Raw genomic sequence first — 24,278 nt, 5'->3', positions numbered from 1 at the left:
TTTCTTTCTTTCTTTCTTTCTTTCTTTCTTTCTTTCTTTCTTTCTTTCTTTCTTATCAAGAGTGCCTTATTAGTCCTCCTGGTCATGAAAGTGGTGGGCATACATTCAAACAAATGCTCTTAGTGAGCACTATTTTTACGTTTCACCAGAATGCATGACATTTTAAGAACATAAAGAATACTGTAGAAGTATTTATTGGTGAACATATTTGTATGTCTACTTTGGATATACAGTGGTACCTCAGTACTCATCGATTGGTTCTGGGAGGTGTGATGAGTATCAAAAATGAGCATCAAACACATTTTTCCCATAAGGAATAATGTAGTGAGTCACAAGGCAGCTGACACCGATTTTTAGCTTCTGTGTCGAGTACCAAACAATCAATAAGTACTGGGCAAAATTTTTGTGTCAAAATGCATTGAGTACCAAATTCGATGAGGTTCAAAGCAGTACCAACTTGTGTACCATTGTATATCCAATGCTAGGTTTATGCTAGAACTATACTTTGAGAAGCTTGATTTTCCTGAAATCTATCTTGAAGAACTCCCAAGTTATATTTATTTATTTATTCCAATTTATATACCGCCCTTCTCCCGAAGGTCTCAGGGAGGTGTACAGCCAAAAGTAAAAGCACACAAATATAAAATTTAAAAATGATTTAAAAGATGATATGGTCCATCATCTCATTGATAAAGGAAATGTGTAGCTGCACATCTCTAGAAGGTATCATCAAGCCTATGTGTGCAATATACCAAATGTCCAAGGCAGTTTGAGTCATCCCAAAAACTCTACCCCCGCAGGAAATTCTCTCAATTTATATCTTGTTTTCTAATTTGAAACTGATGATCCTGTTTAAGAACATATCAGAAAACTACAGCCTTGGTCAAGGGGTGACCAAGACAAAGATATGGATGGGCTCTCTGTCTGGAAATGAGGAAAGTTGTGGAAATATCATCTTGGGAAGGATACCATGGCTCAGCATAAATCAAATGTAGTTCATCGACTTTCCAACAAACTTTTAAATGTCTGAAGATGTCTTCCAAATTTCTTTCTAATCATCCCTCATTTCAGGCTATGCATAACTGGTTACTTCCAGCTTTTCTAATCAGAATTGACCTCCAACCATTGGTGGGTTGTTACCGGTTCCGCCCACCCACCCACCCAGATGTCTCTGCACATGTGCAGAAACATTGTGCGTGCATGCCCACGAGTGAACCAGTAGCAAACCAGTAGCCTTGGTAGTACAGTGGTCTAAAGCACCCTGTTATTAAGACCAGCTGCTTGCAATTACTGCATGTTCAAATCTCGGCAGGCTCAAGGTCGACTCAGCCTTCCCTCCTTTCTAAGGTGGGTAAAATGAGGACCCGGTTTGTGGGGGCAATAAGCTGACTTTGTATAAATATACAAAAGGATGAAGGTTATTGCTTAGCCCATTGTAAGCCGCCCTGAGTCTCCGGAGAAGGGTGGCATATAAATCAAATTAAGAAGTAAGTAAGAAGAAACGGAATTGAAACCCACTACGGCCTCCAACCTTTTACTATCCTTGTTATCTTCTGGACATACTGTATAGTATTATTATGACTAGCTATCATTGTCTATCGTTAAACTTTCCTAATTCTTAATTCTTTAATCTTTCATTATTCTTTGTTCATATTTAAACATCATACTAACTTGAACTTCATCTTGTCACATAGGAGGGCCAGTTCAGTAGTCGGGGCCACAGCGTCAAAGCTTTTTCATACATTAGCATAACAGTTTCTACGGAATTAAAAAATATACCCAGAAAAAAAATATGTTAAAAAAATAGTTATTGCAAATCATTTTCCCCACCATTTTATTTTGGCTAGTTATCTACTTTTTAATAAAGTAGAACACTGGTATAATTTATTTGATATCAGGGCCCAGTCTCATGGACCTCTGAGTCATTTTTGGCAGCCCAACAACCATATTTAGGAAAGTTGAAGTTTTGTGTCTCTTGAATAGAAATAGAGAAAGAAATGGCTCTCTGCTTGTAATGGACTGTGTGGATGACCTTGGGGAATGAAAGACAGAGAAGCTGCCTAAGAAGCAATCAGACAAGAGAGGCAGGAAGCCCCCAGTGGCTTAACAGAGGAAGAAATTTAGGAAGGGAGCGGGGTGGGTTCTACTTACCTTTACTACTGGTTTGCAATGGGGCTGCATACACACGCTTCACTCGCGCGCCTGTGCGTGCTTCTTCGCATGCGCAGAAGCTTCCTGATGATGTCGTGGTTGGTAGGCGGAGCCTCCTGCCAGTTTTACTACTGGTTCTATAGAACCGGTCCGAACCAGGGGCAACCCACCACTGGAAGGGACCCACCCTAGTGGATAAAGCAGTTAAAAGTGGCAGCAGGAAGTATGCACTTTCAGGCTGGCGAGATTTTGTTAATGCTGCCTCACAATCAAGTAGAATTAATTCATCTAGTCATGCTTCCTATCTCGTTCACTTGAGAAGACCGACAATGCTTGAGCAGGACAAGCCCAAAGGCAGGCACTCAAAACCAACCCCAAGGATCACAGCTGACTCAGTTCCTATTCTTTACCACTTGCTTGGTCTCCAGTCCTGGACCTAGTTCTCATCATGTGGGACCAGGAGTGTAGACCCTTCCACATGGGACTTATTCCTTCTTGTCCTGTATTCTATTCTATGCCTGCCAAGATTGGCAAACTGCAGCTATACGTTTCTGCCATATACTTCATCACTGGAGGTTTTTAAGGAGAGACTGGACAGTCACTCGTCTGAAATGGTATAGGGCAGTGATGGCTAACCTTTTTCAGACCAAGTGCCCAAAGCATGCGTGTGCGCGAATAAGCACATACTTGCCCAAACCCCCAAAATGTAATGCATGTGCAGCCCCCCATGCATGTGTCCTGCCCCCATGCATGCACCCTGCCCCCACGGGCATATGTGTACAGCCTCCCCGCATGCCGCATGCCCCCCGTGCATGTGTGCGCCCCCCTACATGCCCTGCTCCCTGCATGCAGCCCCCCGCATGCACGGTAGAGACCTGACGACCAACTGGCTGGTGGGAGGTGCTCGTGCATGGCTCGCATGCCCACAGAGAGGATGCTGCATGCCACCTGTGCCACCTGTGCCATAGGTTCACCATCACAGGTATAGGATCTCCTGCTTGAGCAGGGGGTTGGACTAGAAGACCTCCAAGGTCCCTTCCAGCTTTATTCTGACTGAGTGACTCAGTTTCTATTGTTCTAAAATGAGTCTGAACAGACACTTCCTTTCTCTCCCTCTTTCTCTCTGCCAATCACGTTTGGTCTCATCTCACATTTTTTTTTTTAATTTGATTTATATGCCGCCCTTCTCCGGAGACTCAGGGCGGCTTACAATGCGTTAAGCAATAGCCTTCATACTTTTGTATATTTATACAAAGTCAGCTTATTGCCCCCACAAACTGGGTCCTCAATTTACCTACCTTAGAAAGGATGGAAGGCTGAGTCAACCTTGAGCCTGGTGGGATTCGAACTTACAGTAATTGTAGACAGCTGGTGTTAATCACAATGCTATCAATCTGCTGAGCCACCAGGTCCTTCCTAAAGGAAGCCCTAACATTTTATATGTTAAGGCTTCCTTTAGAGCAGGGGCTCCCAACTCCTGGCTCACAGTCTGGTACCAACCGAGAAACGCATGTTACTCTGAGCTTCTTGAGTTGTGTGCATTCCATAAACCAGACCACGGATTTGTTAAACAAGCCATAGCGGCCTACTTTATATGTGATACTAAACTATAAGCCATGATTTAGAAAACAGTATCTAAATTCACATATCCCAGGGCTTAATGACGCATGATGGGTTGAATAGACTATGTTGATGGTTGGTGTGAGGCCCTAAATTATGATTTGCAAATTGAAATGGCTGGCTTCCACACTGTAGTAAACCCAAATCCACCTGCACCATGGCTTAGATTAACAAGCTCAGTGTTTGTACGTCCCCTGGTATTACCACCATAATTGTATCAATCAGGCCAGGCAAATCTTTGTGGTCATACCATACAAATGGACAGGGCAGGAGTTTTTTTTCCTGCTTTGTAGAGAGAGGTTTTCTTTTGCTGTTAAAACTGTGTGAGCTCTCTTTGAACTTGTATCTCAGTACTTAAATGTTACCCCGTCAACGTGAAATTTGACAATGAAGTTAGAGGCGACCTGGAAGCCCCCAGATTTCCCACTTGCTCTAATCCAGTGTTTCTCAACCTTGGAAGCTTGAAGACGGGTGGACTTCAACTCCCAGAATCCCCCAGCCAGCAGCGCTGGCTGGGGGATTCTGGGAGTTGAAGTCCACCCGTCTTCAAGCTTCCAAGGTTGAGAAACACTGCTCTAACCCATCAGAAAAGTCAGTTCTTGTCTAAAATCAGCATAATTTCCTCTCATTTAAACAAAGGAAGATGAGAGCAAAACAAGGCAAGTATAGCACAAGGACAGATATGTCTTAGTAATCCGGAATGGGACAATTTATCCATCTACGCCAGGATTTTGGGAAACTGTGAAAACCACAGCATTGTGAAAATAATGAAAATCACAGCATTTCTATCTGAGTCCAGTTTTTGTATCTGTGATATTGGGCCATGTAAGGAAAGGACTGGAATAAGGTGGTGTCTGCATCCAATCCAAAAAAAATAAAAATAAAAAAATCACACAACTTCTCTGCTACCGTAGTTCAATTCTGGGCATTGGAGGGTCAAGGAAAGAAACAGTTCCCCAGTGACAAGTTCATAATTGCCCAGTAGTGGTGGAGATATATTCAGAAGTGACCCAATTCTTTCCCTCCTTTCACTTTGCAATCTTCTTTTTTTGCATTCAGTTGTGCACTTCAGCAGCAAGAATTTGGCTTGTTGGCCGTGACTAAACTCCATCTGCTGGACTGTTATCTTACTCACTTAATTAGATATTTCTTGTAGACAAAGTCGATAGCCTCTGAATTTGCAGCAGCCATTGTGCCAAAGAAGCTTGGGGTTGCCCCTGACTTTTCTCCTCCTACCATAAATGTGGTATTTATGTCTTACTGACAAACTAAATTCAATGGGCTTTATTAAATCCGAAACTGATGAGTGCGTGTTCACAAAAAGATCTAACAATGCAAATGAGATAGTTCTTGTTTGTGTTGATGATATTGTTTATATTGGTCCAAATAAGCAAATGGGTGAAATTTTTGCTAAAGCTTTGCAGAGATATTTGTTGTGGCCCCGCCCTCTGAGCCTATCTCATCGGAGGAAGAAAGCTCCGAACATGAGGAAGAGGAGTCAGCCAGGCCTCCCTCTCCAGGCCCCTCCCTTCTGGCACTGTCTCAGGTGCCGGCCGAGGGAGAGGAGATTAGCCAGGAGCCAGGTGTCTCGGATGAGAGCGAAGGAGAGCCGTCATTCCTGGATGCACGCCAACAAAGGCGTGATAAATGGTTGCAGCAGTTAAGGAGGCGTGCTAGGGATTAGAACTGAGTCACTGGACCACACCCCAGAGACTATAAAAGAGAGGGTGGTGGCTGGCAAAACTCCGTGACGAACAAAAACGAACTTTGGCTAGTCACTTGAACAATGTCTGAAGCTGCCGAAAGGGATATTGTTTTGCTGGACTGTTTGCAATGCGTATGTAATTTTATGTTATCTGTTGCAGTAAAAGCTCTTGGCAGACGGTGATTATATTGCTGCCAAGTTTGAGATAACGACCTGTGTGCGTGCCAAGTACTTTCTTAACCCTCGGCTGGCTGTGTTTGTGTGTGTGTGTGTGTACGGGGACAGATCAATATTTCACATTGAAATCATTGGGTCATATTAGCACTTATTTGGGTGTTCAGATTGAAAAGACACAGAAGGGGTTTAGTCTTTCACAAGAAGATAAAATTGAACAAATTTTGCATCATTGCAACATGAAAGATGCTAACACAAGAAAGACACCCATGCAAACAGATTTTCATAACTTGACACAAGAAGCAAGTCCTGAGTTCGAGGATCAAACACTTTATCATTCAGTTATTGGGTCACTGTTGTACATTAGTAGTTGGACCAGACCCGACATTGCACTTAGTGTTAATCTCTTATCTCGACACGTAGGTAAGGCAAAACAGTTTCATTGGACATGCGTTAAGAAATTATTGAAATCTCCTCCTTGAATTTGGAAGAGCCAAGAGGCGACATGCTACATATATACTACGCTAGGGAACGTCAAATGTTCAGCTCAGCTGGGCTGGAGTTGATCTTCGAGCAAATCAAGCCTCATTGACATCTTAGTTAAACAGAAATGGGACCCATGCAAGATGTGTATGAAAAAGTGTCAGCCACTCACTTAAACAAACGGCGCGAAACATAACAATGCGCAGAAGGGAAACTGACACTAATTGATTTTCGTTTGTTTGGCTAAGCAAGGCATCGTCCGTCGTCTGCAGGCTGTATTTTCAAGCAATTACAAATCGTTGGATCTGCTAAGCTTCAAATTGGATAATCGCCTCCACTCTCGCCAAGCCCCATTCTGGCACCAGTATTTTTTTTCTCCTTTTTTTTCTTTTTTCTTAAAAAAAAAAAAAAGAAGCCCGGAGAAGCCCCTTTTGGGCCGTTCCCTGTAGCGAGTGAAAGTGAGAAGGCTTTGTGACGTTACTAAAAGAGACAAGTTGGTCTATTATTTCATTAGGCTTGTTTTGTTGCATTCCCCCCCCCCTGTTAAAATGTGCCCTGCCTCAACCTAGAGCAGAATTAATGAACTGGAAGAAAAATGATTGAATCAGTGAAGAATTCAGAGCAGTGTTAATTCTCCCCCAGCGGGCAGTGAAATGGTAGAAGAATACTCCCAAGCTTCTAAGCCTACGAAACTTTCCAGTTTTTCCTTGACTGATTGAATGTGATTGACTGGTTGTTCAAAGGAGTCTTATAGTTTTGGAACTCTGCCAAACCTCCCTGCCACCTTTGACCTTGTCAACATTGGGAATCGAGTGATGGATTGACTTTGGTTATGGACTGGAAAACCATATTGGGATCTTGATGGGATGTATAGTCCAGAGGCCTTGAATGGATGGGAAGGGAGGGGGGGAAATATGGGGTTTTTTTTTTACCCTATCTTATAAAAACCAGGCGTGCTTAGCGTGAGTTAAATTGGGATGAAATGGGAGGATTTTCACTACATTCAAACCATCAGCAAAACTCTTGTTTTCAACACTTAGCACTGGAGGAAAAAGAAATATTTCTGTTTAATCAAAACAATTCGAGGAGCCATCAGATTATGACAAATAAACTTGGGCTCTACTCAAAGAGACAGACAATAGCATTTTTTTTAATCATGAGGAAGAGCATGCTAAGGAGAAAAGGAGAGAAGAGGAGAACGAAGAAAACAGGAAAATATGTATTTTTGTCAAGAGAAAACTGGAAGTATGTAACTGCAGTTAATAGCTGAGTTTGCACATCATAGTGTACGTAATCATAGTTTACTTACTTAAAAACAATGACCGCCCTTTTTACATGCCATCAACCATAGGTTGTAAACAGGGGTGGGTTCTAAATTTTTTTACTACCGGTTCTGTGGGCGTGGCTTATTTTGTGGGTGTGGCTTGGAGGTCATGTGACTAGGTGGGCGTGGCTAGCTGGTCAGAGTCATTTCTGGAAGGTCCTCGCACTTACGACCAGTCCTCGCATTTACGACCCGACTCATTTGTTTGCTTTTAACACTGATCAGCTGTAGGGCAGCCCTTTGAAGCCCCGCGGCAAGAGTTTAAACATTTTTTTCCCCTCTAGTCATCAGCTGGGACTCAGGAGGCAGCAATAGATTGGGGGTGGGACCAAATAAAAGGTAAGAATAATGTGGGTGGATGGGGGGGTGGGAGGGTGGGGGGGGAGAACCGGTTCAGTGACGTCATATCGTCACTGCTACCAGCTCGGCCGAACCGGACCGAACCGGGAGGAACCCACCACTGGTTGTAAACCATAGTAGCTGACTTCACGTGAAAGACTAAACCAAAATCAAGCAAACTGGATAAATGTCATATATCAAAAAGATCAAAGTGTATCTCTGGGGGAAAAAAACTAAAGTAACTAATAAGTACATTCAGGTTAACTTCCACCAAGATTTGCAGTCATGAATAAAAAGGTTGCATTCATTTACCATTTGTTTTTTTCCCCATCCTAAATGGATTGCTTCTGCGGCTTCTAGTTGAATTGTGGCCTATTGATTGCAAGATGGTGGTGTAGGCGTCTGTAACAAGCCTCCATAACATCAAGAGGACATTGAGTCTGTGCGCAAACATTGCAATTATGTAGTTAATTGCAATGGTCATATATATCTGATATAAGTAAATTGTTCGTTTGCATGATGTCACCATCTACCTGTCGTCATTTGCCCCCTTCTAAGGGCTAATCATGCATTGATTTGATTTGATTTGATTTGATTTGATTTGATTTATATGCCGCCCTTCTCCGGAGACTCAGGGCGGCTTACAGTGCGTTAAGCAATAGCCTTCATACTTTTGTATATTTTATACAAAGTCAGCTTATTGCCCCCACAATCTGGGTCCTCATTTTACCTATCTTAGAAAGGATGGAAGGCTGAGTCAACCTTGAGCCTGGTGAGATTTGAACTTGCAGTAATTGCAGGCAGCTGATGTTAATAACAGTGCTTTAGTCTGCTGCACCACCAGGGCTCTTTGCATTTAGTTTAATTTTGTTGTGCTTTTGTGGCTGAAGAATACTGTTGTACTTTTTGTTTCCTCTTGCAGCAAGATCTCCTTACTAGTGATTCAGGCCATACGCAATCAAAATAAGTCAATGGAGTCTATGGAGATTCTTAGTCATCCAGGTCATGGTTGTCTCAAAGATGCTTTTTCAAGAGACAACTGGACTTTCTTTATTTTTCCTTGAAGATGTTTTGCTTCTCATCCAAGAAGCTTCAATTCTTTTCTACCTTTCAATTCTACCTTTTGGGAATTCCATTCTGGGAATATAAAGTCTATCTCTGACTGCTTCTGCTAACAAATGTCTTATAAACTTTTATACCACAAGGAAATTAGAAAGGTTTCCTGACATCAGTCTTATAATTATAGCACGATCTTCTTGCTGCAACTCCTCTGAATTTGAAAGAAGGATCTGTACTGCTAGGTCTTAGAAGTGAATTTGATAATGGAGAAGTGTGCTAATACCACTCTATAAAGCCTTAGTAAGACCACACCTAGAATACTGCATCCAGTTTTGGACACCACCCTATAAAAAAAAGATATTGAGACTCTAGAACAAGTGCAGAGAAGAGAAACCAAGATGATTAGGGGACTGGAGTCTAAAACATATGAAGAACGGTTGCAGGAACTGGGCATGGCTAGTCTAATGAAGAGAAGGACCAGGAGAGACATGATAGCAGTCTTCCAATATTTGAGGGGCTATCACAGAGAGGAAGGGATCAAGCTATTTTCCAAGGCACCTGAAGGCCAGACAAGGAATAATGGATGGAAACTGACCAAGGAGAGATTCAACCTAGAAATAAGGAGAAATTTTCTGACAGTGAGAACAATCAACTAGTGGAACAGAAGTTACTTTCGGAAGTTGTGGGAGCTTCATCACTGGAAGCTTTCAAGAAGAGATTGGACTGCCATTTGTCAGAAATGGTGTAAGGTCTCCTGCTTGGGTGGGGGGGTTGGACTAGATGACCTACAAGGTACCTTCCAACTCTGTTAATCTAATCTAATCTAATCTACTTTTCCAAACTCTTCTTCATCATCTGTTTTTCTTAGTAGACTAGGATTTAAATGTTTCATGTGACAACTGAGTGGGTGGAATTAGTTTCACCTTGCATAACTTGAGCCTGTTTGGGGTTAACTGTCTTCCTTTGGGGATTGGCTAACTGGGTCGTTTAATCACAACATATTAAGTCCCTAATTGTCCCAGATAAGCCTGTTGTGGGAAGAGGTCTACAGCAAAGATGGATATAGGTCTTCTCCATTGCCATTCCCTAGCAGCTAATAATTAAACTCTGCTGCTTGCAATTCCCTCAAGGCTTGTAGCCATTGGTAGAAAGATCCTGCATGATTTTTTTCTAACTTGGTGGCTATCATTGCATCTCATGCAGCAAATTCCATAGTTTATCTATACTGTATATTATTTAAAGAAGCAGCTGTGTTGAATTTCTCTGCGTTTACTGTACATGGATGATTCTCAGGTGTAATACCCTGGGAGACACAAAAAAACCCCCCACCAGTTTCTAGGCACTTTTTCCCCTTACCGCGATTGACTTTCATGCAAACTTCTGTTGGTCTCTTCGATTTAACAGAATGTGAAGATATTAACAGCAGAGGCAGAAGAAACTATTTTTGGTATTTTGGGGTGGTGACCTTAGCCCATGGTACAGAATTTTAGAAACGATGATGAGCCAAGGCAGTTGGATTATTTACTGATTTTATGTGTTCCAAGCATGAATATTTTATTCATTTCATTTTATTTAAAAGTATTTATTGTTTTTAGTCTGGTGGGATTCTCTAAGTGATATATAGGGTTGTCTTTTTGTAATTAAAAATCAAGTCAAATCTAAATATGAAGGTAAAAGTAAACCCTCCTTTTAAAAAAAAAATCCTGCTATTGGAAAGTATCGAAGTTTGAGCAATGTGGGTTGTTTAAGCTGTCATTCTGGATATTAGGATGGAGTTTATTGCTGAAGAAAACACGATGTATCAGAAATGACCTCTATTTTACGGAATCTCAACCTATTTCTGAAATCTTCCTTTCGAGCTATGTTTTAAAAACTGCTGCTCTTTTAGTAGCCTTCTCTCTTTTTATAACTTTTATTTCCTCGATTGAGGGAAGCATTTATGATCAGTGATTTATTCCATGATGTTGCCGTATCAGCCACTTTGGGAGGACTTTCCCTCTGGAAGGCACCCCTGCCTTTTTTTGAAATGAGCAAGCAACTAAACAGAAGAATTTGCTGTAAATGCTTTATATGAAATTGGCAAGTATCGCAACCATGATTCGCTTCCCTGGCGGAGTCCTTTATTTTTGCTGATCGCTACTTTAATCCAGTTCAAGATTCAGCGAGGCGTCTAATCAAGTACTGACTGATATGAGTGGTAGCTACTCTCCAGAGACACAGGTGGAATTCTCACTCTGGCTACCTAAAACCCTTGGGCATTTCTGTAGAGAAATACACGTGATCTACCATTGAGAGTATTCATATTTCATTACAAATGTTTCTCAGATCTGTTTCCTTCTTTCCTTCAGGCAGGCTCGAGTTTTGGCTTAGTCCAAATCAATACTGTTTCCTGGCTTATAGCCAGTGGTGGGATTCAAATAATGTAAAACTAAAGTTCGCCCAGGGTCAGGTTGTCTGTCATGAGAGACATGGCCCAATCTGACCCTGGGAGAACCGGTTGTTAAATTACACCCCTCCCCCCCCCACTATCAAAGTGGATCCTGGGTGCTGCACTGCACTGCAATGGAGAAACGGGAAATGGAGCGTCAGGCACGAGGGAAGGAGGAGGAGCACTGGCCACTCCGTTGCCCATTTCTCCATTGCAGCACAGCGCAGCGCCCAGGATCCACTTTGATAGTTTTGTGTGTGTGTGATTTAACAACCGGTTTGCTTGAACCGGTGCAAACCGGCTGAATCCCAGCACTGGTTGTAGCTCACTAACCTTTGCAACGCAATTGGTCTGTGAAAAATATTTACTAAAAAAGGCTAGCGTGTTCTCCCTGGGAAGGGAGCTGTACAGGTAGTCCTCAATTTACAACCATTCATTTAGTGGCCATTTGAAGTTCCAATGGAAAAAAAATGATATGATGACTATTGCAGCATCCCCATGATTATGTGGTCAAAATTCGGACACTTGACCACTATTTATGATACCATGTTTTCCCGAAAATAAGACCCTGTCTTATATTTTTTGAACCCCGAAATAAGCGCTTGGCCTTATTTTTGGGGAGGTCTTATTATTTTGGGGCACGTGGAGCAAAACAGGGATCCTCTTGCCATCTTACCTGATTTCCAGCTCTGCATTTAAATATTTTCGGGGGAGGCTTGTTTTAGCACATGCACTCAAAAGCCCGATTGGGCTTATTTTCAGGGAAACAGGGTAGTTGCGCTGCCCCAAAATTGTGTGATCAACTTTTGCAAATTTCTGACATGCAAAGTCAATGGGGAAGCAAGATTCACTGTAGTGATTTACTTAACAACTGCGGCCAGAAAGGTCATAAAATGGAGGCAAAACGCATTAACAAATGTCTTGCTTAACAATGGTAATTTTGGTCTCAATTGTGGTCATAAATTGAGGATTACCTGTGTAACTTTTGAGGAGCTATGAGGCATACTTGGCAATGGGTGGCCACACTTCAAAAAAATCATGGGTAGAACAGAACAGTGGTGGGTGGCTCCTGGTTCGCACCGGTTCGCAAGAACCGGTAGTAAAAATTTGTAGTAGTTCCGAGAACCGGTAATAACACTGGCTGGCCATGCCCCTGAACCGGTCCCCGGCCTGGTCGCTGCTCGCTTACCCCGCCCACCTTATCAGAGGCTTTTTTTTAACTTTTAAAAGCATTTTTTCTACAACCTCTTCGGCTGAAATATGCTTTTAAAAAAAAAAACCTCTGATGATCCCGCGGCTCAGCTAGGATCATCAGAGGCTTTTCAAAGCATTTTTTCTACAACCTCTTCAGCTGAAGAGGTGGTAAAAAAAATGCTTTGAAAAGCCTCTGACGATCCCAGCTGAGTTGCCTGATCAGCAGAGGCTTTTCAAAGCATTGTTTTCTGCAACCTCTTAAGGTTGTAGAAAAAATGCTTTTAAAAGTTAAAAAAAAAAAGTTGGCCATGCCCACCCACTCCACCATTACCCCCCACCAAGTCACGCCCACAAAATAAGACACGCCCACAGAACCGGTAGTAAAAAAATTTAGAACCCAACCCTGGAACAGAACTAAAAGGAAACGTTGCATATCCTGCTTAATCATTTCTCTATCCGATCACTAAGCAGATTACAACTTGGTAGCAACTTTTAGGGGTCTCTGGAGCCATTATGGAGAAGGATTTCAGGAGCAACATGCAGTCCTGAGGCTGTGGTTTGTTCACCTCTAACCTAAGCTAGGAGGCTGAGAATGCAAGGCAATATACAGTTGCCAGGGTTGAAGTAACATTAAAAATGCTTTTACCAGCTGTAATTTACACTTTCATTTATAATTCAAATGATTTACAAATCATTCAGTGCCTTCTTCCCAGTAAAATTTGATAAGACAACACTTATGCAATGTGGTGGCGCAGTGGTTAGAATGCAGTACTGCAAGTTACTTCTGTGGACTGCCGGCTGCCAGCAGTTTGGCAGTTCAATTCTCACTGGCTCAGGATTGACTCATGTCTTCCGTCTTTCCGAGGTCGGTAAAATGAGGACCCAGATTGTTGGGGGCAATAGGCTGACCCTGTAAACCTCTTACAGAGGGCTGTAGGGCACTGTGAAGCGGTATATAAGTCTAAGTGCTATTGCTATTGATATTATGCAGAACAGGTGCCATGTAATAATTCAGGCACAGAATTTGGACTAGTGACTCCACCATCTAGTTCCTAGTTGCAGGGAATTCAATGCAAGACTTCCCCCCCCGCTCTCCCTCTCCCCCTCCCCCTCTCCCCCTCCGCCTCTCTCCCTCTCTCTCTCTTCATCATTGTCACCATTGCCATCCCTTGCTTCATAGCTATTTCATTGAGGGCCAAATTGCATGAATCCTTCCCATGTACCTCACTTCAAGCTCTCATAGGAATTAAATGCAGGAAATCATAATCATCATTTATCATCCCAATTTACCTGACTTCTTTCTCCCTGGCTACATAGAACACTAATTTGTTTCTTTGTGGTTTAATGTGTTATATGAACCCAGTTGTTTGTGGTCCTTTCAGTAAATGTGATGGAGGAAATCTTGCTTTCTCTTTGTGTGTTAAGCCAATGTCTTAATTCCAGCGAGGCAACAAAATGCATACTGTGACTCTTCAGTACTTCTCCAAGCTTCAGTTCCCAGACCCAGACTGGAGAAGTAGGCAGGGAGGTGGCGAACCATAGAAACCAAATGAAAATTCTCATGTGAATTGTCCTAAATGCTTGACAGCGTAGAAGATGGACAATCACTGAAAGGCAAAAGAATTTTCCAAAATTATCCAGAAACAAGAGAGCATGGGGTGAAAAAAAGGTCTTTTCAGCATCTGTTTTAGGCACTCTTTTCGTCCTTTCTCTCTGCCTTTGGCAAACCCCTGCTAAACAAACTTAAACAAGCTTGTTTGGGATAGATCTTCTTGGCTGAGATCTTTCAGGACGAGAAAGCTCAACAGTCTCTTCAGGGGCCCAGGACAAACTAATGTTGATTAAAATGAATCTAAATGGTTGAAATTGGTCGCCATATAGTGTAAGATTTTGGCATTCTTACTTAAAGTCTCATGAATTGCAATTCATGACTACAGGAAGCTCTCGAGGTTGGGGGATCTCATGAGTTTTGTGTGTTTAATCCTTTGTAACTTTTTAAATGATTTTTATTTATACATTTTTTTCTTCTTTAAAATACATAGGTGCTTAATAAACAGTGTATTGTCTGGATCAATTTGTTTATACAGAATATTAATAAACTAGTAATAAAAGTAGTAATTATAATATCCATAGTTAAAATACCACAATATACTTTTTCTAGTAATTTTTTTACTTCATTTACTTCTATATTTCAGTAATCTTTCATCCTCTAATTTCTACCTCTTTTATCCAACCATTGATAAAACATATCCCATGTTAAAAAATATTCTTCTTCTTCTTCCTTATCTTTTATTATTGATGTCAGTCTATCCATCTCCACACAGTCTAGTATTTTTCTAATTATACTTTCATCTGTAGGTATATCCAGTGGTGGGATTCAAATAATTTAACAACTGGTTCTCTGCCCTAATAACCAGCTGGTGGTCATGTGACCGTGTGGGCACGGCCAACTCAACATCACTCACGTTGATGGGCGCTTCACCTTAGCTGTTACAATGTAATAAGGGTTAACCACAGAGGCAGTTTCTGTAAGCAGGGCAATAAAGATTAGGCTAGAAACACCAGAACGTTTTTTTCCTACCTTCCTTACAGGATTAGCCCTGTAAAGTGGAAAAAAACAAAAGGAGGTTTCTTCCAACAACTGGTTCTCCGAAATGCTTAGAAAGTTAACAACCGGTTCGCCTGAATAGGTGCGAACCGGCTGAATCCCACCACTGGGTATATCTTCATTTTTCCAGTATTGTGCAAATACAATTCTTGCTGCTATCAACACATGTATTATTAAATATGTATATTTAATCATTTGTAACTTAATGTTATGTTTACAGAGTTCCTGTAAAAGGTATCATCGTGCCTTGTGCTACATTGCTGTTAATGTGGGGGGTGGGGGGAAAGATAGCTGAGAAATTGGGAGCCATAGAACCATCAAAATAAGTCTTCATAGGAGCTTCCTCCAAAAGCTAACTCTATTCTCCCTTTCTTTTCTTTTCCTTGTAACTTTTCTCTTTAGCCACTCCATGCATCAAAGCTATTAGTCCAAGTGAAGGATGGACCACAGGCGGAGCTATGGTGATCATTATAGGGGACAACTTTTTTGATGGGCTTCAAGTCGTATTTGGGACCATGCTTGTGTGGAGTGAGGTAGGCATGCTTGCTTCCTAGCTGTATTCCACCCCCGTCCCCAGGCTGTTCTTGAACAGTCAAGGTAGTTTGGAATTGCCCTCATCGTTTCTCAGAGAATAAAATGCAAATGGTAGCATCAATGTAGAACAAAGTTTCATAACCTTCTTCATTGCTCTCTTTCTGTTTAATTTGAGTCCAGTCTACATAGTTATATCTTATATAAGTGCAAATGAAGGGATGCGGTGGCTCAGTGGCAAAGACGCTGAGCTTGTCGATCGAAAGGTTGGCAGATTAACAGTTCGAATCCCTAGTGCCGTGTAATGGGGTGAGCTCCCGTTACTTGTCCCAGCTTCTGCCAACCTAGTGTTGTGGCCCGCCAGGGGCCTGCATGGATTGTGGCTGATCCCGACGACGAGGAGGCTGGTGTGGTACCGCGCCAGCAGCCTGTGCAACCGGCGCTCGAGTCGGACAGCGAGGAGGCTGACGAGGATGTGGTGCCAGAGGCAGAGACTCAACCAGGGCCTTCAGAACCTCCAGAGGCTCCTTCAAGTGAAGAGAGTGAAGTGGAGGAGCCTCTTCTCAATGCTCGAGCACGCAGGGCTGCCAAAAGGCAGGAGTGGCTACTCAGGAGGAGGTCTTCTCGAGAGTAAGGCTTGGGGTTAATTGGCCACTCCCTTAGCCTATTTAAGTTCACACATAGATAGCAAACGTTGCTATCGGACTTTGTTTAATCTCTGTAATTCATAGCAGGCTGATAAGGACATTTGTGGTTAAAGCCTGCATTTTGAAAGGGGTCTGGCTCTTTGGCTTTGAAACGGAGATGAGCACCACCCCCTAGATTCGGGAACGACTAGCACCTATGTGCGAGGGGGACCTTTACCTTTACCTAAGTGCAAATGACCATGCTTTCCTTCATTCAGATTGATTACCATCTTCCAAACAACAATGAAATACAATCTGGATGTGATTACAGATAGCATGCACATCCATGTGCATGGGCACGTGTGTGCGCGCACACACTGTCTTTTACATATAGGCCTGTACTTCTGTGCATGGGTAAAGCATACTTGACAAAACCAGAAGTTATAGTCAAAGGAATCATTCATAAAGTGTCAGAATTCAAGGTAAATAAATAAATAAATGAATAAATGAATGAATGAATGAATGAATGAATGAATGAATGAATGAATGAATAAATAAATAAATAAATAAATAAATAAATAAATAAATAAATAAATAAATACAGTAAGATATCCATTTTTGATGGTGCTATATAAAATCGAAAAGAAAAACCCATGGGGAATTCCAAATTATGTTAATTCTACTTTGGAAAATGTGGAAGAAGTATTTCAGAAGTATTTCCAATCTGGAACTTCAGATTGTCCTCCTCTTCGTGTGTTTGTAGGTGTGGATGCTCACAAACTCATACACTATTCTTTATTCTTATTTACTTGAAGTTTCAAGACCTATCCTTTTAGGTATTAAAAGCACTGATCGCTAGCCCTGATGATGTTACTTAGCTTGGGTAATGAAACATCTGGAAGAAAACAAGCAAGCTCAGAGAGCACCAAGGAGCCCTCATGTCAACCCTGAGCTGCAAATTACTCTCCTTTATTAGTATCTTTCTATTCCAATGGAACACTCGCTTACATCTTTGTCTAAGAAACAGGCAAAAGCAAGAAAAGACACCCCAAATTCAACAGATAAAACAAAAGCAATTGCAAAAGAGATGTGCCTTAACAGATATTCTAAAGAGGAGTCAGAAAGGAGTGTTTTATGTAGGTTGATGGAAACGCAGGGAAAGAATTGTCTTATGCTTTCTAAGAAACTGGTTTCTTAAAGTGAGTACATTTTCAGAAGGGCTTTCCTTGATTTTAATGCCTGAACAGATTCATAATGAATGAATGAATGAATGAATCTTTCAAGATAATCAGAATCTGGACCATTTAAAAGGCTTCAAATGTTAAATACCTTAAATTGTGCTGGGAGAATTCTTAGCCCCAGTGTGATATGATCTACTAGTGACACCTACTAGTTCACAGCATAGCTTTGGGCAGTGGTGGGATTCAGCCAGTTCGCACCCCTTCGGGAGAACCGGTTGTTAACTTTCTGAGCAGTTTGGTGAACTGGTTGTTGGAAGAAATCATTAGGGCAGAGAACTAGTTGTTAAATTATTTGAATCCCACCACTGGCTTTGGGCCAATATTGTTTCCAGAGGCTCTTACTTTGTACAAAAAGCACAATGTAAGAATAAATCAGGATATATGCAAAGCCTGAATAACCATTTCCAAGCCCTTCACAGTTAATTAGCTAAAGATGTCTTCATGTCAAGATTGGTTCCTGTTGATGACACGGATAGAATCGGGCTATTTTTCTCGACATTTACAGAAGTGGCTTCTCATTGACCCTTCCTTTCTTCCTTTCTTTCTTTCTTCCTTCCTTCCTTCCTTCCTTCCTTCCTTCCTTCCTTCCTTCCTTCCTTCCTTCCTTCCTCCCTCTCTCCCTCCCATTCCTTCCTCCCTCCCTCCCACTCCTTCCTTCCTTCCATCCATCCTTCCTTCCTTCCCTCCCTCCCACTCCTCCCTCCCTCCCACTCCTTCCTTCCTTCCTTCCTCCCTCCTTCCCACTCCTTCTTTCCTTCCTTCCCTACCTCCCTCCTTCCTTCCTCCCTCCCTCCCACTCCTTCCTTCCTTCCTTCCTCCCTCTCTCCCTCCCACTCCTTCCTTCCTCCTTCTCTCCCTCCCACTCCTTCCTTCCTTCCATCCTTCCTCCCTCTCTCCCTCCCATTTCTTCCTTCCATCCTTCCTTCCTTCCCTCCATCCTTCCCTCCATTCTCCCTCCCTCCCTTCCTTCTTCTTGGATTTCATTTGTTTATTTCCCCATCTGAGAATTTTCTGGGATTTTCTATACTAGCAAAACCTTTTCCTGTTTAATTGTTGACCCGAGACGCTTATCTGAAGCTGACTCAAATAACTCAGCACTTTTTCAAATACCGGGGAAGTTCCCTTCGGTTGAATTTTGACCTGCAGATACATCAATAGGCAGACACTGAGAATGGATGCTACTTTTCTGGCAAAATCATAATGGTCATAACTGTCTCAACATGTCTCTTTTTATTCTCAGCTGATCACCCCACATGCCATCCGTGTCCAAACACCTCCTCGACACATCCCTGGTGTGGTTGAAGTAACATTATCGTACAAATCCAAACAATTTTGCAAAGGAGCTCCTGGTAGATTTATTTATACAGGTATGTGAAAATATCACACTGCAAAGTCGAGACTGTGGAAGGACTTCATTTATTTCCTTCTCTTGAACTACTAAGGGTTATAACTGTAGTTTCATTTCAAGAATTAATCAAGTTTTTTTTTTTTTCAAATGTTGTCGTTTGTATGATATTTTTTTTCAGAATGCTTTTCATTATCCGTGCATTCAGATAATGTCTGAACGAGTTTACAGTTTTTCTTGGTGAATGTGATGTCCTTGTTGAAAAACTATATTCCGTGTTTCCAAGTTAGATCTCCTCTCAGGATCAAGTTCTGAAGACAAAAATCATGAGGATTTTCATGCCTTGTTTTCGAGCTTTCCTTTAATTAGTCCGAATGAAGTAACCTTAATTAAAAGATCTTGCAAATTCTCAAAAGTTTTCTAACCTTGTAAAAACAGAACAGATTTTTTTTTATAGATAATTTTTGTTGAAGTTCAGTAGGTAGTATTTTTTTTAACTTACTTTGTTTATTTGAATTCGAATATTGTTGAATTGAATTCGGTTTTAATTGGGTTGTTTTTAATATTTTGGGCCGAAATTATTTAATTGTTTTTTAAATTGTTTTTAAATTTTATATGCAATGTTTTATCTTGGCTGTACACCGCCCTGAGTCCCGCAGGAGAAGGGCGGTATAGAAATAAAATTAAATAAATAAATAAATTTGTTTCTGTTAGAGATGGTGGTGATAGTTGGGACATTCTATTGGCAGGTTATTTCCTACAACACTTGCTGCACAGTCTCCCTGATTGCTTACACTGGTGGTGGAAGGATGGGGGAATACACTTCCCTTGGGATTTCCAAGCTTTAACAGAAATTAGGAAAGCCAAGAAAACAAAAAAAGAAATAGATGAATGGTTGTGAAGGAAAAGATCAGCTCCTTGCCCTGATTCTGAAACCAGATCTGGCAGGAGAATGATGTATTTCCCTACGGAGAGTTGAAGTTGAGGACTTTCTACGTTACACCAAGGAGGAGGAGCTTTGGCGATTCAGAGGACCTCAGTTAGTTCACTGACGGACTGCATCCCACTATAAAGTGGCTGGGCTCAATGTCTATTTCAGCTTTGGCGACCAGGGAATGCGGAACCAGCGGTGGGTTTCAGATATTGTTACCACTGGTTTGCCATGTGCGTGAATGCTCCCTTTGTGCACACACACACCTTCCACGCATGTGTCCAGCCTTCCATGCACGTGCTTTGCATGCACGCATACCTTCCACGCATTATTATTATTATTATTATTATTATTATTATTATTATTATTATTATTATTAATTAAATTTTTATACCGCCCTTCTCCTGAAGGACTCAGGGCGGTGTACAGCCATATTAAAACAAACATATACCCATAAAATTTAAAAACAATTTAAAATTTAAAATATATAAAATTTGGCCCTTATGTTAAAAGTTACAAACATCCAGTTAAAATTTATATTCTAAGCCAGCCCCGCCTGTTGGAACAACAGGATCTTAAGGGCACGGCGAAAGGTACGAAGGTTGGGGATCATACGAACCTCCAGGGGCAGGTCATTCCAGAGGGCAGGTGCCCCCACAGAGAAGGCTCTCCCCCTGGGTGTCGCCAGTTGACACTGTTTGGCCGACGGCACCCGGAGGAGTCCCTCTCTGTGGGAGCATATTGGTCGGTGGGAGGCTATTGGTGACAGAAGGCGATCTCGTACATACCCAGGTCCTAAGCCATGGAGCGCTTTAAAGGTGGTAACCAACACCTTGAATCGCACCTGGAAGACCATCGGGAGCCAGTGCATGTACCTGGCCTCAAAAATATGCCTGAATAGGATGGCATAGCGCCAGGGTGGGTGGCCGGGCCCACCCACGATCTCCGCTACCAGTTCAGGTGAACCGGTCCGAACCGGCTGAATACCACCTCTGTGCGGAACCCTAACTTTTGGGTGAATGTAGAGGGATGAACCCCTAACTCCTGCCAACCTAGCAGTTTGAAAGCATGCAAATGTAAGTAGGTACCATCTTGGTGGGAAAGTAAGAGTGTTCTGTGCACTTTGGAGTATAGTCAGGGGTGGGTTCTACTATCCTTTACTACCAGTTCGCAATGGGGCCGCACTCATGCACGTGCTTCACTCGTGCACACACTCACTCTTCTGAGCATGTGCAGAAGCATTTTGATGACGGCAGGGTCGGTGGGCGGAGCCTCCCACCAGTTTTACTACCGGTTCTATAGAACCGGTGCGAACCGGGGACAACCCACCACTGAGTATAGTCATGCTGGACACATGACCACAGATGCATCTTTGGACAATGCTGGCTCCCAATGCTGAACACCTTCCCCACGTCCCACCCCCAGAGTTAAACATAACTTGGCAGGGACATATTTTACCTGATTTTTTTTTTTTTAAAAAAAGGATGAACAGAGAAATATCGACTTATGGAAAATCAAAAGTGGGTCTCCCATGAGCTCAATATTCCTGCTGATAAGCAGAAATAAGACTTTAAAGGAATCTTATTCCTTTAGAAAAAAATTTAAAGGACATTCGTGAATGCCAAATCTAACTTAAAGTCATTCCACCAAGAATCTTGATCCCTAATTGTCTGTATGGGCACAATAAAAACCTTGAAGCAGCCAGCTCAAGTTTTTGGAAGACTGTTTTGACGGGTATTTAAGGAGTCCTGGTTGCTTTAGTTCTTACCAGGTGCAACTTTCAGACCAAAAGCAAGTGTCATCCCACATAATGCTCACGTTGGTACTTAATGGATGTGTTTACCAGAGCATCTATCCAATCTGAAATCCAGGGAAGACTGAAAAACAGATCAGTGGATTGTGATTGTTTTTCTCTCCACCGCTGCTGTTTGGCCATACAGAGGAATGAAGGCAAGGAAATTGGTGGAGATTCTTTGTTAGGTTCACCCAAGGAGAGAGGGGGAAAAAAAGTTGTTTTGCTGGTATCTGCTAGAAGATGCTTCCCAAAATTAGCAAGGGTAAAATCAAGCAATTTCTCAGTCTCTCCGTCTAAGTAGATCATGACAAGCAAAGTGATAAACACAACTATTAAATACAGCTGCACCTGGTGTAACCAATTCCCCCAGCTCTTTCTGGGGCTGGTAGCAAAATGCTTTCAAGAAAGACACAGAACAATAAAAGAACTTCCAAGCTGCGCAATTAACCCGGTGTGTTGTTTGTCTCCTCCGTTCCCTGTATCAGCAGTGATCAGAACCTATTATGACGACAGTAGTTTTTTTTTTTTTTTTAACAAGCTATAGATTACATTATTAACAATGATGGTATGCTTTAAAAGAAGAAACTACTCATTATTCTGTTTTGGTTTTTTTGCTTTGTTTTTTGCCCGAAGCAGGAGAATGTTTTTCTCTATAACCCAAGCCTGTCTTATCTTGGAAAACATGCCACACATTTCCTGCAAAATTGCCAGAGGAATATTAAATTGGCAGGGCGGGTAATGCCATATTTACTAGTGCGAACGAAAGTCCTCTCATCTCAAAGGGAAAAGAAAATAGAAGGAAAAATAAACTATAAATACGAGGAAAGTATCCTGCGACATGCCCAGCTTTTCCATCTTGTTAACTTAAAATTGTTATTCCAGGTGAAATCCATCCTAGGGATTTCTCCCTCTCTAAATGGGCATGAGATTTGTATTTGTATATGTATGTGTGTGTGTGTGTATGAAACCCCACTCCAGAAGAGGGCATGGATAGGACAAAATAAAAATTAATTAATAACCACTGGTTCAAATTAATTACCTATAAAATAAAGTAACCATTATAAAATTAATTCATTGCCTGTAAAATAAGAACCCCGTACATAAATAAAATTAATTCATTGCTTGTAAAAGAAAAAGGCAATTTAAAAAATTAATTTATCTGCATGTAACCAGCCTTTCTCTCTTGCTCATACCAACCACTCTCATTCATAGAAACTAACAAGTATGTGTGTTAACACACGTTCCTCTTTCTCCATTCATCATTAAGTTGGGGGGGGAGGAGAATGGCTGAATAGGAGATGAGGGTAAGGAACAGTTGTAAAGGAAGAGAAATGGGAGGAAAAATTGGATGTAGGAGAAGAGATATATATGAACAAGGAAAGACCAAAAATAAACAGAAACTCTGGTTACAAAATGGTGAAGTTCACCAGGAAAGCAGTCCTTCCCAAATGATGGCTAGCCTTCAAAGCAGGGGTGGAATCCAGCAGGTTCTGACAGGTTCTGGAGAACCGGTAGCGGAAATTTTGAGTAGTTTGGAGAACCTGCAAATACCATCTCTGGCTGGTCCCAGAGTGGGGTGGGAATGGAGATTTTGCAGTATCCTTCCCCTGCCACTCCCACAAAGCCACACCATGGCCACCAAGCCACACCCACAGAACCGGTAGTAAAAAAAATTGAATGTCACCACTGCTTCAAAGGCATCCACATCAATATTTTTTCAGCTATTTGCATCTCCTAACTTTGCTCATTTTCAACAGGGTCTTCGGTCCATCTTAGCAAGATGACTCTTATGCCCATGCAAATTTATATTTTTTTAATGTCTTTCTTTTAATTTAATTTATTTAGAGTTGTAATTTCTATGTACATCTGAGCATTATAGGGCATAATGCTCAAATGTACATGGGTTCCGATGATTCTTAATCTGTTTGACTTGCACACTTTTTATCATGTGGCAGTTGCCTGACTTTTCTTTAATCAGTGCAAGACAGGACAAATATCTGCTAAAATATAACATGACATAAAATCGTATAGTTTATCCTTAAGAACCAGCCATTCAAAAATGGCCATAGATGCAACCTTCAAATTAATATTATTATATATGTGACAGTATCCCCCTCTTTTTCTTCATTGTTTGCTTTTATTTTTTTTGGTGCAGTGTTTTACTGGTGCAGTGCACACAGCACATCACACAAAAAAATATTGATAGAACTGTATTTAAAATCAAGTCAAGTCTGCCTTTGTATTACAGTGTTTTATCCTTGCACAGAAAGATACACCCAGATAAAACATGTGTACGGTGGCGCAGTGGTTAGAGTGCGGTACTGCAGGCTACTTCTGCTGACTGCTGGCTGCCTGCAATTTGGCAGTTCAAATCTCACCAGGCTCAAGGTTGACTCAGCCTTCCGTCCTTCCGAGCTCGGTAAAATGAGGACCCATATTGTTGGGGGCAATAGGCTGACTCTGTAAACTGCTTAGAGAGGACTGTAAAGCACTATATAAGACTAAGTGTATTGCTAAGTGCTATTGCTATGTATATTACATCAACAGTTCTTGATGCAATTCTCAGACATGCTAGTCAGGGTTGCATTTGTCCTTCTACGCATTGATCATGTATAATAAGAAAGTAAGATAGATGAACGGAAGGCGCTAAATTCTAACAAACTACAGATTCATGCAATTCTGCTCATGTGGAAAAAATGGAATAATGGAGCACTCCTAACACGT

The 24,278-nt window shown here is 41.7% G+C and overlaps 1 protein-coding gene across 5 annotated transcripts in view; it reads left to right on the top strand.

Moving 5' to 3' along the window:
* Positions 1-24,278, top strand: part of EBF2 (EBF transcription factor 2) — a 280,406-nt gene that overhangs the window by 223,914 nt on the left and 32,214 nt on the right. For all 5 annotated transcript variants that reach the window (XM_087875582.1, XM_034436841.3, XM_034436842.3 and 2 more), the window contains exons 9-10: positions 15,488-15,618; positions 18,724-18,850. In XM_087875582.1, coding sequence (XP_087731708.1) covers positions 15,488-15,618; positions 18,724-18,850 — 258 coding nt within the window. The remainder of the gene's footprint in view (positions 1-15,487; positions 15,619-18,723; positions 18,851-24,278) is intronic.

Source organism: Pantherophis guttatus, chromosome 9 (assembly GCF_059756535.1).
Source record: "Pantherophis guttatus breed Tessera chromosome 9, ASM5975653v1, whole genome shotgun sequence".
In the NCBI taxonomy this organism is placed as follows: Eukaryota; Metazoa; Chordata; class Lepidosauria; order Squamata; family Colubridae; genus Pantherophis; species Pantherophis guttatus.
This window is presented reverse-complemented; position numbering and strand designations above follow the sequence as displayed.